The sequence below is a fragment of the Anomaloglossus baeobatrachus genome, chromosome 12 (assembly GCF_048569485.1).
Source record: "Anomaloglossus baeobatrachus isolate aAnoBae1 chromosome 12, aAnoBae1.hap1, whole genome shotgun sequence".
NCBI classification, from domain to species: domain Eukaryota; kingdom Metazoa; phylum Chordata; class Amphibia; order Anura; family Aromobatidae; genus Anomaloglossus; species Anomaloglossus baeobatrachus.
The window spans coordinates 43648937-43665939 of NC_134364.1; the positions used below are offsets into that span (position 1 = coordinate 43648937).

The 17003-nt window shown below is 48.2% G+C and overlaps 1 protein-coding gene across 1 annotated transcript in view; it reads right to left on the reverse strand.

Moving 5' to 3' along the window:
* The window catches only part of MNAT1 (MNAT1 component of CDK activating kinase), a 191496-nt gene that overhangs the window by 127990 nt on the left and 46503 nt on the right, over positions 1–17003 (reverse strand). The window contains exons 4-5 of the mRNA XM_075331260.1: positions 12935–13038; positions 7837–7977 (exon numbers count right to left, since the gene is read on the reverse strand). Of these exons, the coding sequence (XP_075187375.1) occupies positions 7837–7977; positions 12935–13038 (245 nt within the window). The remainder of the gene's footprint in view (positions 1–7836; positions 7978–12934; positions 13039–17003) is intronic.

A 17003-nucleotide genomic window follows, 5' to 3' on the forward strand; every position in this document is an offset into this window, starting at 1 on the left:
TAGTCCAAAGAGTTCCACACAATCCCACGGGCCGCCACACAGGCCTAGCTCCGTCCGTGTCCACAGCCACACAGGCTGGAGCTCCTGCTCCCTTCAAGTTTCAGCTCACTCTGCCTGAATCTCCCAGGTAAGCAGAGTTTACACTAGTTGGACTCTAGGCCCACCTCCCCCTACTCCCAGGGATGGAAGTGCCTCAAGAGGATATAACCTTGCATTTTAGGGGGGTGATTACCTACAACAATAGAAATGTACACAGAAGTAGTTCAAATAAGACAATGAACCCAGCTTGAAATAGGAATCTGTACAGCATATACAGTGAGAGGGTAAATTACATCTTCACAATCCCTCCCCCTCCCAACTTGTGTACGTACTAGGGACCTCTACAGGTCACTGGTTAAGTACACACAGGCAGAGCGTTACTTACATGTGGCTTCATGCAGCCACGAATTGGCGTCGTAGCTCTCCCACATCATTGCCCAGGAGAACAGCTGCAGGCAGACCACCCATCACCCCAACCACACATCGCCTGACCCCAAAACCAAAGCTCAGATCCACAGTGGCTGTGGGAATAGTCCTCCATTGTCCACCAGCCAGTTCAATGACAATCCCAGGTCCTCTATGGATTGCCTCAGGCCGAACCACTCGGGGATCAGCCAGTGTGAGGAAAGCACCCGAGTCACAAAATCCAACAAGTCTCTGTCCATCCAGCACAACCTCCTGCAAGTGCTTACCTCGATGAGCAGAAGTCGTCGTAACTGCAGGTCGCACCCCGTAAACTCCTGGTGGTGCAACATGGGCTGAGTCACTAGGCCAGTCCTCACATAGCGGTGCCACATCTTCCTCCATGGCGCTGGGCTGTAAATAATTAACAATCCGATTGGGCGCAGGATCAGTCCTCATTTGAACAGCTGGGCAGGAGACTTGCCGATGCCCTGGCTGTCCACATTGATAGCATCTGAGCTGGGTCTCCCTCCATCCAAGGCGTCCTCTTGGGTAAGGGGTAGGGGAACTTGGAGGCCGGCTCCCACCTGAAGGTGCTGTAGGGGTTTGAGGATGATTCCTCCATGGCCTGGCTGGGCATGAGGCCTGCAAATGCCCGGGATGCCTACAAACATAACACCTGCGCTCTGTTACTTCCTCTCCCCGGCGTATTCCAGAAAGTGCAGTAGAAGCAACTGGAGGCACATTAACACGGGTATCAACATGTGGTGGCTTAGAGGAACGGGGAACAATGGGGACAGAATAACTGGGGGCATCCGGTGTTGTGGAGCTGTTAGGCGTCTCTCCATCCTCCAACAGAACCCTCCACTGAGGCTTGATGGTGAGCACCTCATCAGCTAGAGCAGCAGCTTCCTCCACTGTCGCTGGTTTTCTCTCACGCACCCATTCCCGGATCTCAGCGGGGCACTTGAAGTAAAACTGCTCTTTTAGGAGGACCTGGAGGACGGTCTCCAAGGTTAAGGCCTCCTCTGCCTCCAACCAACGATGCCACAGATGTTTGAGTTTGTGGGCATACATCTTGAAGGACACTTCCTCATCACATGCTAGAGTACGGAACTGAGTCCTGTAAGTGTCTGGCGTTACAGCATAATGTTCTAGAATAGTCTGTTTAATATCCGCATACTCACAGTTCCACCGAGGGTCCATAGCTCTATAGGCTGCAGCAGCTCCACCCTCTAAGAGCCCAACCAGATGCCGGACGCGCTCCCTTTCTGGGACTTCCATTAATCGACACTGATGCTCAAAGTCCTGGAAGAAGCCCTCAATGTCACCAGCAGCCTCATTAAACTGCTTGAAGTCTTTGCGGGACACTCTGGGAAGTTCCCTCATGATGGGTGCTGGGGTTACAGTCTGTCTGGAACCTCTCGCGGCTTCCACAGCGAGCTGCTTATCCAGCAATGCCATCTCCTCCATCCTGCGCTCCTTCTCTTCAGCTCCACGCATGGCCTCCCTCTTATCTTCTATGGTGGCCTCATCTCCAAGCAGTGCCATCTTTTCCTTGTACCACACAACCCATTGCCTTTTTTGGGTATTCACCTCCGGCTCCCGTCTTTGCTCCCCTTGCTGTGGAAATTGTTCCTCGGTGCCATCTTGCAGGCAAGCGTGTTCCAATGCCTCAATTAGTTGCTCCTTAGAGAGTCCTTTGTAGCCGACACCTAATTCACGGGCCTTTGTTTGTAGACTCGCCACAGTCCAGTTCCTGTATCCTGAGGTTCTGGTTTCAGACGTCGATTGGCTGTTGTCCTCCATTTCTTCTGCTCTGATCCCGCCGCTGCCAACCAGTTTGTGACGGGGGGTGATTAACAGAGCAAAGGATGGACGAGGCCGAGGGACGATCCAACAGGTTTATTAACAGGAATGCAAGAACAGCACACGATAAGTCCACGTAAAACAGATTCGGGGGCCCTTCCCGACAATCCTCGGACCGGATTACAAAGCAATCGTCCTTACAGTAGTCCAAAGAGTTCCACACAATCCCACGGGCCGCCACACAGGCCTAGCTCCGTCCGTGTCCACAGCCACACAGGCTGGAGCTCCTGCTCCCTTCAAGTTTCAGCTCACTCTGCCTGAATCTCCCAGGTAAGCAGAGTTTACACTAGTTGGACTCTAGGCCCACCTCCCCCTACTCCCAGGGATGGAAGTGCCTCAAGAGGATATAACCTTGCATTTTAGGGGGGTGATTACCTACAACAATAGAAATGTACACAGAAGTAGTTCAAATAAGACAATGAACCCAGCTTGAAATAGCAATCTGTACAGCATATACAGTGAGAGGGTAAATTACATCTTCACAGTCAGTATGGCCGGCAGACTCAAAGGCCGTTATTTGGCTGTGGACGGTCATCAGGACCAGACAACCATGATCTCAGGCTGGCGATGGGGTTAAAGAGGGAACCCCTACATTCTACTAACCATCTAAATGCTGTAGTCACTGTTGACTGCAGCATCTAAGGCTAAGTTCACACTTCCGTTGTTTTGCATCAGTCACATGCGTTGCTTGACGCATGTGACTGATGCGTTGTACAACGGATGACAACGGTGACAAAGAAAAGAATTTCTTTGTCGGACTCCGTTGTGTGCGGGGGGCGGAGTTTGGGGGGCGGAGTTTGGGGGCGGAGCTGAGGACGTCAGTGCCGCGGCCTGCATGGCTGGGGACAGGTGAGTGAGTGTGTGTATGTGTGTGTGTGTGTCTACATGCGTGTGTACATGCAGAGTGCGGGAGGGGGCGGAGCGCGAGGGGGCGGAGCCGTGGAGCTGAGGATGTCAGTGCCGCGGGGACTGCAGGGCTGGGGACAAGTGAGTGTGAGTGTGTGTGTGTGTGTGTGTGTGTGTGTGTACACATGCGGAGTGCGGGAGGGGGCGGAGCCGAGTGGTGAAGTGTCGGCCTCCTTGCACACTGTATCCAGGGTAAATATCGGGTAAAAGCAAAGCACTTTTTGCTTGGTTACCCGATATTTATCTTGGATACCAGCTTAGTGCGGGCTCCCTGCACCCGTAACCACTGTAAATATCGGGTAACTAACCAAAGCGCATTGCTTGGTTTCCCGATGTTTATCCTGGTTACGGGGGCGGGGAGCCAGAGAGCGCAAGAGCAGCGAAATCCTACGGATCGCGCTGCTCAAAAAACGTTACATGCTGCGTTGCTCCCGCCCGGCAGTCAGTTAAAAAACAACTGACCGCGACGCAGCGGATGCAACGCAGTATCATCAGTCACAATCCGTCACTAATAGAGGCCTATGGGGAAAAACAGGATTCCTGCAAAATATTTTGCAGGATACCGTAATTCCTCAAGGCTACGGATTGTGACTGATGCAAAACAACGGAAGTGTGAACTTAGCCTAAGCCAACACTGATCATGACTGATGCAGAAGGGCATGTAGCCGGCGGCAGCTGCATTTTCACCTGTCGGGGGGAGACTATTCACTTATACAGTGGAACCTTGGATTACGAGCGTAATTGGTTCTGGGAGTGAGCTCTTAAACCAAGTTGCTCTTATATCAAAGCGATTTTTCCCATAGGAAATAATTGAAACGCAGACAATTCGTTCCACAACCCAAAAATATTTGCTATATTTACACAAACCTATTACACTAATACACAATAATGTCCTGTATTCATATAAAATTATTACAGTAAAAAACATGTAAAACAAATTAAACTGCACATTAGCTTCCAATAGAATTGTTGGTGAGTGAGGGGTACAGTATAAGCAATGTGCTGCACTGGTTATCAGAAAGAAAGTACAATACTGCATCCACAAATGCAAATTGATAGACATGCTATATAGTATATACTGTACAATTGTATACTGTGTACAGTACAAATGTACAGAAAGTTACCTCCAAAGCGGGTCTGAGCGTGGTGAAAGAACAGAACCAGACGAGTACACGGTGAGTATTTGCTCTTATTGCAAATCATTGTTCTTATACCAAGTTACAATTTTCTAATTGCTTTGCTTGTCTTGCAAAACGCTCTCAAACCAAGTTACTCTTAAACCAAGGTCCACTGTATCTCAGGTCATATTTAAGCACGTATTGGTGGTCACTAAGAGGTTAAGGTCTTAGGAGTACTTTGCACGTTGCAACATCGCTACTGCGATCTCGTCGGGGTCAAATCGAAAGTGACGCACATCCGATGCCAGTAACGACGTCGCAACGTGTAAAGCCTAGAAGCACCGATAAACGATCGCAAAAGCGTTGAAAATCGGTGATTGTGTAGTGTCAGTCATTTCCATAGTTTCGCTGCAGTGACAGGTACGATGTTGTTCCTCGTTCCTGCGGCAGCACACATCGCTGTGTGTGAAGCCGCAGGAGCGAGGAACATCTCCTTACCTGCGCCCCGGCTGCAATGAGGAAGGAAGGAGGTGGGCGGGATGTTTACGTCCCGCTAATCTCCGCCCCTCTGCTTCTATTGGCCGCCTGCCATGTGATGTCGCTGTGACGCCGCACGACCCGCCCCCTCAGGAAGGAGGCGGGTCGCTGGCCAGAGCGACGTAGCAGGGCAGGTAAGTGCGTATGAAGCTGCCGTAGCCATAATGTTCGCTACGGCAGCTATCACAAGATATCGCATCCGCGACGGGGGCGGGGACTACTTACGCTCGGCATCGCTACAATCGGCTAGCGATGTCGCAGCGTGCAAAGTACCCCTTACTCTGTGATCTGCAGAGTTAAAAGTGCAACATACTTAAGGCTATGTTCACATGTTGCTTTTTTGCTGCACTTTTTTCCCTGCAGGTGAAACCTGCTCTCTTGGCAGTAGGGAAGCTGCTTACAAAAGAAAAAAGGAGATTTTGCTACATTTTTTTGATGCTTTTTTTGGAGCAGATCATGTTTAATACAATCAAGTTTTATTCACCAAAAACACATGGTTCCCTTTTTTGGGTTTCTTTTTTTTTTTTTGCACGCTCTCTCTCATTGCTTTCTATGGTGAAAAAATGCTGTAAAAACACTGAAAGAATTGACATTCTCCACCTTTAAAAAAAAAAAAAGCAAAAAAACAGCAGTTTTCCAATTCAATAAAGGAATATAAAGTAACCATGTAAAAAGCAAAAAAGCATTAAAAAAAACAAAAAGCTGCAAAAATGCAACATGTGAGCATAGCCTTACAAGGGTCGACTTTCCTTAAAGTCACAGCCTGAACCTTACTGTTGGTCTGTATCATAAAGGTAGAGAACCAGGCATGTAGTATTTGAGCTATGAGGGAATATATATGAGGGAATATATATATTATATATGTGTGTGTGTGTGTGTGTGTGTGTGTGTGTGTGTGTGTGTGTGTGTGTGTAGTGTATCTCATATTAGAGCAACATGACTGTTGCTTTTATTATGGGATGGGCAGTGGTATCACTAGCGCTGGCACGTCTGTATGGGCAGTATACGTAGGACACTTGTACAGACACTTGCTGCTTCATTTTGAGGTGCAATGCTTTCTACCTACAGGTAAAGCTACTTTCACTCATCCGGTTTGAGCACTGCGGCTCAATCCGGCTGTGAAACCTATGCAACGGATGTGGCGAAAACACTGCATCCTTTGCATAAGTTTTTACATGCGGCCCGTCCATTTTTTTCCGGTTGCGGCACGCTACTGAGCATGCGCAGTGGAAGAAACCGCATGCGGCGGCCGGATGCGTTTTTTTCCGCATTGCGCCGCATCCGGCGTCAATAGGCATGCATTGAAAAATCGTTGCAGGCAACGTTCCATCCGGCCGCGGCATCGGCTAAATCTGCCGCATGCGGCAAAAAACGGACCGAACGCAAGCCCATGCGGCACAATACGGCACTAATGTAAGTCTATGCAAAAAAAAACAGTTGCGGTTTTTCTGCAGAGCGCCGTATTGTGCCGCAGAGCAAAAACCGGATGTTTGAAAGTAGCCTAAAGAAGGTAAGCTTTTTGCTTCAGCAATCGTCAGATAACAGAATACACCATGTGCTCTGTTAGAAGCCTGGGAGTCGCCAAGCATAGAAAGAGTTCGGTCAAGGGAATCCATTTTTATTGGCTTCGGTGGTGTAGGTTTCAGGACCACCGAGGCAAGGAGGACAGGACAGATAAAATCACAGGATCTCCATTGTATGAATGCAACAACGGACAAAGGCTTTTTATATGGCAGAGTGGAGCCCAGTGGCACGGGTAATTGCAAAATAGGCAAAATCCGTACCATTTTTAATTGTGTATACAAATGATCTGACGGCTCCGCAGCTAATGCGCCTTAAATCAATTAAAAGCGGCAGGAATATCATGATGGAGCAGAACGGCTGAGGCTCTGCATTCTCCGATTTCCATGCAATGCTTCTAAATATAGGGCTGATATGTCGATATACAGGCGGCAGCTCTATACTGAATGTCTGCATCATCACGTTACACCTTGTGAAAAAACGCATCAAGCCTGGCGTTTCACACACCGGACTTGAAGACAAGTAAGGCGCGCCAAATTTATTAATGCAGCTTCTTAATATATTTGGTCTGTCCGTGCAGCAGAAAATGAAATCTACCTTCATGTTCTGGAGTACGGAAGTAAATTTTCATTTTGCAGCAGCTTTTTACTCGTGCTGACTCAGCACATGGAGAATCGTTGTCCTTAGTGGACAATGACTGGCGATCAATAGGTTAATATATGGAGTGCTTTACTATGCTGAAAAGCCTCGTGCCCGCTGCCGGATCCATGTTGTACAGATCTGCGGTTTGTAATCATCTCGACAATTATTAAGAATCTCTCTGCCTCCGTATATAAATAGCAGGAAACCGAGGTACTGTAAGGCCCAGAGGGGTGGTGTCATGTTAGCAATCGGTGCTACAGATATAATGGTGGCCAGTATTGCTCCTTCAAGTTTAGTTTAGCGGAATGAGTCTGAAGGCGCCGTCCGTCTCCGCATGTATGGCGCTTGCAGATTTGTCCAGCAAGAGCAGTGACCAATTACGGTTATTGCTAATCAGCTATATATATATATATATATATATATATATATATATATATATATATATATATATATATATAAATAAATATATAAATATTATATAAAAATAATAATAAATAAATTAATAATAATTAAAATAAGATTTATATATTTATTTTAATTATTAATTTATTAATTATTAATTTAATTATTAAATTTATTATTAGTAATTTATTATTTTATATATATATATATATATATATATATATATAATAAATTAATAATAATAAATTAATAATTAAAATAATAATAAATAATATAGATAGATAGATAGATAGATAGATAGATAGATAGATAGATAGATAGATAGATAGATAGATAGATAGATAGATAGATAGATAGATAGATAGATAGATAGATAGATAGTGGTAAAAGTGGTACTTACCAGCTGATCCAACAGGTCCTGCTTATTCCTCCTCTTCATCACCTGCTGCAGATGCTCTTCTTTCTGGAGATGGATCCTGCGCTGCTCGTTCTCCTGTCTCTCCAATTCCAGTGCTTCTTCTAACTCCTCCTGCTCCCTGGTCTGTGGATAATATAAAGAGATGACTGGTAATAAGTGTAATTGATACTAAATATTACAGCGACACATTTCATTTTATACAGTCTGGGTCAGTGACTTAATATCTGGCATTCTGCATTTATATACACAAATGTTTAGTCCCCTTTTCACAAAAATATGTAATAACTAGGGATGAGCTAACCCGAACTGTAACGATTGGGGCTCGTACCGGACACCTACTGTCCAGAGCTTGAACTCCAACACTGATTTCTCACGGAAGTCCATGTAGGAGTTCGGATGCTGAACAAAGTATGTTGAAAGGTTGCAGTGCAGCCAATCAACAAGTTTTCGTCATTTGGAAGATGCCTGGATCCTGCTGGGAACAAAGTAAATAAAAAATAAAATGACATGGGGGCCTCCCTTTTTTGACAACCAGACCAGGTAATGCAGACAGTCGGGAGCTTGTATTATCAGATCAGGAAGATCCATGGTTATTTGGCCCTTTCCAGCCTAAAAATAGCAGTCCGCAGCCAAACCAGAAGTGATGCATTCACGAGATGTGCCAATTCTGGTGCCTTGCCTGGCTCTTCCCAATTGCCCTGGGTGATATTTTTTGGGTTTATGTCAGGTGTGTAATGTCAGCTCACATCAAACACAGGGGTTCGTAATGGAGAGGAGCCTATCAGACATCCCCATTACTACCCCTATGAATGAATGGTTAAAAAAAAAAACCCAACCTGCACACAAAGAAAAATAGTGCATTTGAATAAAACTCTTGTTTACGAATTTAATAATTTTAAAAAATCCTCAAAGTTCTGCCGTAATCCAATGGTGTAATGTCCTTTTGAAACCTATGGAGCCTTGTTATGAGAACGTACTCATAACGAGGCTCCATAGGTCACCTGTGGTCAGCGGCAGCCATGAAACACTCCGTGTCTGTTAGGCTGCTTTCACACTACGTCTTTTTAACATGCGTCCTGAACGTTTTTTTAACGCAGAAACGGATCCAGTGCAAATGCGTTTTCATTTCAATGCATTTGCAATGGACTCGCGTTAACATGCGTTCACCTGCGTTTGGGTGCGTTATAGTGAGGATCCAGCGACTTGCAGCTTTTTAACATCTTTCAAAAACGCTACTTGTAGCGTTTTTGAGCTGCGTCCAACTTCTGCAAATTGCTGGATCCTGACTAAATAGCACGCAAACGCATGTGAACGCTGGCATGCTGATAGGCAGGATCCTGCTTGCTCTACTGAGCATGCCCAGAACCAGCCTCCGTGATCAGTCTCTCTCTCTCCTACCTCTCTGTCTGTCTCTCCCCCTCCCTCCCCTGTCTCTCTCTCCCACCTGAGAGCTGCGGACACTCGTAACCAAGGTAAACATCGGGTAACCACTTATCTTAGTTACCCAATGTTTACGTTGGTAACGTGTGCAGGGAGCCCGGCTCCTAGCAGCTGCAGACGCTTGTAACCAAAGTAAATATCGGGTATCCAAGCAAGTATACCCGATGTTTACCTTGGTTACGAGCCTCGCAGCTGTCAGATGCCGGCTCCCAGTCTGGCACGTTTAGTTCCCCTCACTCCCGATCACATGACTCCAATGCCCGCCCCTAAACATCCAGTGACAGGATCCTGCAAAATAAGACATGCGTTTGCATGCATTTTTTGCTGTAAAAGCAGGATCCACTTTTGCAGCAAAAAACCGTTCAGGACGCATGTTAAAAAGACGTAGTGTGAAAGCAGCCTTACTGACTGGGAGTGACCTATAGAACCTCGTTCTATGAGCAAAGCTAAATAGGATTGATGGACGTCGTGGGACATGACAACATTGGATTATGTCGGAACTTTCAAGATATTTTTTTTTTTTTATTAATACATTGGTGAACGGGAGTGTGAGGACGTCTTTATTCACAAAAACTATTTTTTCACGTGTGTATGCTTCCATGGTTTTTTTTAACTGTACACTTACCGGGTTAGAAATGGCGGTGTCTGATAGACGCCTCTCCTTTACTAACCCCTGCTCTTGAGGTCAGCTGTCAATTCAAAAGTATTACCCCGATTGCCACCGCACCAAGGCAATTGGAAGAGCTGGGGCGGCTGCGGTCTTCTATTTTTAGACTGAGAAGGGCCAAAGAATCATGGGCCTTCCCAGCCTGATAAAGCAGACAACTGGGGCTGGTATTATCATTGCTAGTTATAAAAAACAGTTTGTGATCCTCGCTATTTTTGATATTATTATTATTATTCTTCCCCATCCACATTTGTTTGCAGGGCAATTGTCCTGCTCTTTACCCCCATTTTGTTCCTTCTACAGCCGCCTAGCCCTTAATACAACCACTTTAAAGCACCAAAGATCAGGTCCCCATTGACTTATATGGGGTTCAGGGTCAGGTCCAGATACTAAACCACTTATGTCCAGCCAAACCCAGCTAACCTGAACATCCACGGGTCCGCTCATCCCTAATAATAACTTTTTTTTATTTATTTATTTTTCTTATAATTTAACATTCTGAACATAAAATAAAAAAACAAAATTGTATGTTATCCCCTATTTTCAGAATAGGGGATAGTCAGTAGTGTAACATGAAGCTACTGGGCCCCAATGCAAAATCTTTAACATAGCTCCCAATTATCGCACATTTTTAATAGTAATTGTCTTTTTATATATGAGTCAAAGGTACCTTTTGGTCCCCCCTAAGCACCAGGGTCTTGGTGAGACTACAACCCCTGCATCTGTTAAAGATGTACCCTTGGGGATAACAAACTGATCACAGGGTGTCTGACAACTCCATTCTCAAGAACAGGGCTCTGCAGAGACGCATATGAATGGAGCAGAGGTGCACATGCTCAACATCTGCTCCATTTCTGCCACTCAGCAGAGCCCCTTGCACAGGATTGGGGGACCCTTTAAAAAAAAAAAATGTTCCAGTGCCGAGATAATCTCCTAAATACGTGCCTGCTATACAATGTTATTTGCTGTATCTGCACATGAAAAGGTGCAGTTATGCATGATCATTGCAAAAAGCTGTGGATAAAAAGCACAGCAACCAGATATAAACGTGGGGAGAAACCTGCGCTGCTGTAAAGGAAGAAAAAGTCCAAACCAGAGAGCAATGGAGATGGGGGGTTTATTTCTACGCGCTTCAAAGTGTATCCTGACTACTTCATCACAAACCCCCCCGCCCCCCCCCCAAAAAAAACAAAAAACACCCATCTTCATTATTCGCTGGTTTGGACCTTTTCTTCCTTTACGGTAGCGCAGGTTTCTCCCCATATTTTTATCTGGTTCCTGTACTTTAGCTCTACATGGTCGGGACATACCACATCTGCTGGCAAGGGATAAAAGCTAATGTCACTTATGATAAGTGAGGATACAGACACAAAATCAGGGGCTCGCTGCTGCTTTCTGAGATAACACATTTCCCTGCCTGTTTTATCACAGGAGTGAGGGCTTCTCCTGTGTCATCAGTTCTGGGAGCTTATCATAAATCAAAATCAGTGATATTCAAGTTCATCATCTGCTGGAGCTCCTGAGACACTGAATTGATTTATAATGAGCTCAAGAATGGTTGAGATGTGGCAGAAACATTTACTCCTGTGATAAAACAGGCTGGGAAATGTTTTACTTTAGAAAGCAGCAACTGCAAGCTCCTGCTGTGTCATGTCTGTATACTAACATATCATAGGTGACCTATGCTTTCTGCCCAGGAGCTGTGGTATATGACGACCATGAACTGAAGCAGCTCTGCATCGTCAGACACAGCCTTTACCCAGTACATGACCGGAGAACATTTAGGTCCCATGCACACGTTCAGTATTTGGTGAGTTTTTTATCTGAGTATTTACCGTATTTTTCGCTTTATAAGACACACTTTTCCTCCCAAAAATTTGGGAGGAAAATGGGGGGTGCGTCTTATAAAGCGGTACCTGGGGGGGGGGTCCTGTCTGAGGCGATCGGGCTGCCGGGTGCCTGTGGCTGAATGCAAGCGGCCGGGTACCTGTGCTTGCGTGCGGTGGCAGCCGGGTACCCGTGGCTGTGTGCGGGTGGCGGCCGGGTACCCGTGGCTGTGTGCGGGCGGCAGCCGGGTACCTGTGCTTGCATGTGGTGGCAGCCGGGTACCCATGGCTGTGTGCGGGCGGCAGCCGGGTGCTGTGTGCGAGCGGCAGTCGGGTGCCCGTGCGGGCGGCAGCCGGCTGCCGCCCTCACACAGGCACCCAGGTGTCAAAGGGAATCTGTCACCAGATTTGGGGACTATAAGCTGTGGCCACCACCAGTGAGCTCTTCTATACAGCATTCCAGAATACTGTATATAAAGAGTCCAGGCCGCGCTGGAGAATGTAAAAATCACTTTTATAATACTCACCTACGAGGGTGGTCCGTTCCGATGGGTGTCGCTGCTCTTCGGTCCAGTCCAGTATCTCCTCTCTCCAGTCTGACGCCTCCTCTCTGCTGCGATTTCCGTCCTCCTTTGACCCAGCCCAGTATGGATGAGTCAAAGGAGGACAAAGTACTGTAATGCGCAGGCGCGAGGAAAGGTTAAAGACCGCCCCGTGCATGCGCATTACAGTACTGTGCTCTGCCCTCAGCAGGGAAGATCAAAGTGCACCTGCACAGGAACTCATTGCCAGCTAGTGTGGATGACATAGGACGCGTCAAGCACACGGGCCTCAGAAGGAGGAGGACGTCAATCGCAGCAGAGAGGTGGTGTTGGACCAGAGATAGGAGGCGCCGAACTGGAGAGCAGCTACACCCATCGCACCGGATCACCCCCTAAGTAAGTATTATAAAAGTGATTCTTACGTTATACAGAGCGACCTGGGTTCTTATATGCAGTATTCTAGAATGCTATATATAAGAGCTCACTGGTGGTGGCCACAGGTTACAGCCGCCAAATCTGGTGACAGGTTCCCTTTAAAGTCACCTTTTTTCATTGCCTTTTAATTTGCTCAATCGTAACAGGTCGGTACGCGATACGGTACTGACCATTTTTATCTTGTTTCGTTGAATCGTGTCTTTGTTTAGCTTTTGGTAACAGTCCATTTTCTTCTTTGTATTGTCCAGATCCACATTGTTCGTCAGATTAAACACTGTGCAAAAGACAAAAAAAAAAGGAAAAAAGCAAAGAATTAACCAAAAGAAAAAAAAAAAGGCATGTTTATGAAGAGCCATCAAATGTGCCGAAGGGATCGGTGGAAGCAAAAACAAACAATTTGTGTATTTTACAGCACATATAATATGGTCGGTAAAAAGAGAATTTTGTTTACTTACCGTAAATTCTTTTTCTTATAGTTCCGCATTGGGAGACCCAGACATTGGGTGTTTAGCTTCTGCCTCCGGAGGACACACAAAGTAGTACACTAAAAAGTGTAGCTCCTCCCTCTGAGCATATACACCCCCTGGATAACCAGATCTAGCCAGTTTAGTGCAAAAGCTGAAGGAGAATAGCCACCCACAAGTAAAGACAGAGCAAGAACCGGAACAACCGGAGACTCTGTCCACGACAACAGCCGGTGATAACACGCGGAACAAGAAACTGCCAACAGGCAACAGGGAGGGTGCTGAGTCTCCCAATACGGAACTATAAGTAAAAGAATTTACGGTAAGTAAACAAAATTCTCTTTTTCTTTATCGTTCCTATGGGAGACCCAGACATTGGGACGTCTCAAAGCAGTCCATGGGTGGGAATAAACAGAAAACTGAGAAGTAGGCGGAGCCTAACTTCACAAATGGGCGACAGCCGCCTGAAGGATGCGTCTGCCCAAGCTCGCATCTGCCGAAGCATGAGCATGCACTTGGTAGTGCTTTGAAAAGGTATGCAGGCTAGTCCAAGTGGCAGCCTGACAGACCTGCTGAGCCGTAGCCTGGTGCCTGAAAACCCAAGAGGCACCGACAGCTCTGGTCGAGTGTGCCTTGATCCCCGGCGGGTGAGGCACCTGAGTACACTGGTAGGCATCGGATATGGCCGACCTAATCCAACGAGCTAAGGTCGGCTTAGAAGCAGAGAGGCCCTTACGCCGACCTGTGGTTAGCACAAAAAGAGAGGTGCACCGCCTAAGAACAGCGGTGCGAGACACATAGATCCGGAGCGCCCGCACCAGATCCAGAGTATGCAACGCTTTTTCAAAGCGATGAACAGGAGCCGGACAAAAAGGAAGGCAGGGAAATGTACTGGTTAAGGTGGAAAGGAGAAACCACCTTAGGGAGAAAATCCGGAGTCGGACGGAGAACCACCTTGTCTTGATGAAAAAACAAAAAAGGTGACTCCGAAGAGAGCGCAGCCAAATCAGAGACTCTCCTGAGGGAAGTTATGGCCACTAGAAAGACCACTTTCTGTGAAAGACGAGACAAAGAAACCTCCCTAAGAGGCTCAAAGGGGGGTTTCTGCAAGGCCGCGAGGACCAGATTGAGGTCCCAGGGATCCAAGGGCCGCCGGTAAGGCGGAATGATGTGAGACGCGCCCTGCATGAGGGTGCGCACCTGAGCCAGCCGGGCGATACGCCGCTGGAACAGCACTGACAGAGCCGAGACTTGTCCCTTGAGGGAATTGAGGGATAGTCCTAGCTGCAGACCGGACTGTAGAAAGGACAGAAGGGTCGGCAAGGAAAAAGGCCAAGGAGCATGGCCGGAAGAGCGACACCAGGACAGGAAAATTCTCCAGGTCCTGTGATAGATTTTGGCCGAGGAAGACTTCCGAGCCCGAGTCATAGTGGAGATGACTTCAGGAGGAATACCAGAAGCCATCAAGATCCAGGACTCAAGAGCCACTCCGTCAATCTGAGAGCCGCAGAATTCTGGCGGAAAAACGGACCTTGTGAGAGAAGGTCTGGACGGTCCGGAAGATGCCACGGCACCTCTACGGACAGATGGAGCAGGTCTGGGTACCAAGCTCGCCTGGGCCAGTCCGGTGCAATGAGGATGACCCAACGGCCCTCCATTCTGATCTTGCGCAGAACTCTGGGCAAGAGAGCTAGAGGGGGAAACACGTAGGACAGACGAAACTGGGACCAATCTTGAACCAGAGCGTCCGCTGCAAGGGCCTGAGGATCGTGGGAGCGAGCCACGTAAACCGGAACCTTGTTGTTGTGCCGGGATGCCATTAGATCCACTTCCGGAGTGCCCCACTTGCGGCAGATTGACTGAAACACTGCCGGATGCAGGGACCACTCGCCACTGTCCACGGTTTGACGGCTGAGATAATCTGCTTCCCAGTTTTCCACGCCTGGGATGTGGACTGCGGATATGGTGGACTTTGAGTCCTCCGTCCACTGAAGGATGCGTTGAACCTCCAACATTGCCAGGCGGCTGCGTGTCCCGCCTTGGTGATTGATGTAGGCAACCGCTGTCGCGTTGTCTGACTGGACTCGGATGTGCTTGCCCGCCAAAAGGTGGTGAAAGGCTAGGAGAGCCAGAAGCACAGCTCTGGTTTCCAGCACATTGATCGAGAGGGCTGACTCGGACGGAGTCCAAGTGCCCTGTGCTCGGTGGTGGAGACATACCGCTCCCCAGCCGCATAGACTGGCATCCGTGGTGAGGATCACCCAGGAGGGGGCCAGGAAGGAGCGTCCCTGAGACAGAGAGAGGGGCCGAAGCCACCACTGAAGGGAGCCCCTGGTCTGTGGCGACAGAGCCACTAGCCTGTGCAAGGAGGAAGTCCGCTTGTCCCAACAGCGGAGAATGTCCAGCTGTAGAGGACGCAGATGGAACTGGGCAAAGGGAACAGCCTCCATTGACGCCACCATCTGACCCAGCACCTGCATCAGGTGCCTGATGGAATGACGGCGGGGCCTCAGCAGAGAGCGCACCGCCAGTTGGAGGGACTGCTGTTTGACTAAGGGCAGCTTCACAAGTCCTGGCAGAGTCTCGAACTGCATCCCTAGGTACGTGAGCCTCTGGGTCGGAGTCAGAGTGGATTTGGGCAGATTGACAAGCCACCCGAATTGGGTTAGAGTGGCGAGAGTGAGCGAGACACTCCGCTGACAGTCTGCGCTGGATGAAGCCTTGACTAGAAGGTCGTCCAGGTAAGGAATCACTGCCAACCCCTGGAGGTGCAGAACCGCAACCACTGCTGCCATGACCTTGGTGAATACTCGAGGGGCCGTGGCTAACCCGAAGGGGAGAGCCACGAATTGGAAATGTTCCTCTCCGATTGCAAAACGTAGCCAACGCTAGTGTGAAACTGCAATTGGCACATGCAGATAGGCATCTCTGATGGAAGGAACCGTCCTTTTTGGGGACTAGGAAGAGATTTGAGTAGAAACCTCTGAACCGTTCCCGGGCGGGAACCGGTACAATTACTCCGTTGGCCTGCAAGGATGCCACGGCCTGAGAGAAGGCGGCGGCCTTGGAGCAGGGGGGAGTTGACAGAAAAAATCTGTTTGGCGGGCTGGAAGAGAATTCTATCCTGTAGCCGTGGGAGATGATATCCCGCACCCACTGATCGGAGACGTGTTGAAACCACACGTCGCCAAAGTGGGAGAGCCTGCCACCGACCAAGGACGTTGCTGGCGCGGCCAGATAGTCAAGAGGAGGCTGTCTTAGTGGCAGCAGCTCCTGCGGTCTTTTGTGGACGCGCCTTTGTGTGCCAGTTGGGTTTTTGGTCCTTGGCTGAGTTAGTGGACGAGGCCGAGGGCTTAGAGGATGACCAGTTGGAGGAACGAAAGGAACGAAACCTCGACTGGTTCCTGCCCTGGGCAGGTTTCCTGGTTTTGGTTTGTAGCATGGAAGTACTCTTCCCGCCAGTAGCTTCCTGAATAATTTCATCCAGTTGTTCACCGAATAGCCTGGATCCAGCAAAAGGGAGCCCAGCAAGGTACTTCTTTGAAGAAGCATCTGCCTTCCACTCTCGAAGCCACAAGATCCTGCGGATAGCGAGGGAATTAGCCGAAGCCACCGCAGTGCGGTGAGAAGCCTCCAGCATGGCAGACATGGCATAGGATGAAAAAGCTGAAGCTTGGGGAGTTAAGGCAACCATTTCGGGCATAGATTCCCTGGTGAGGGATTGCATCTCCTCTAGAGAAGCAGAGATGGCCTTGAGAGCCCACACTGCTGCAAA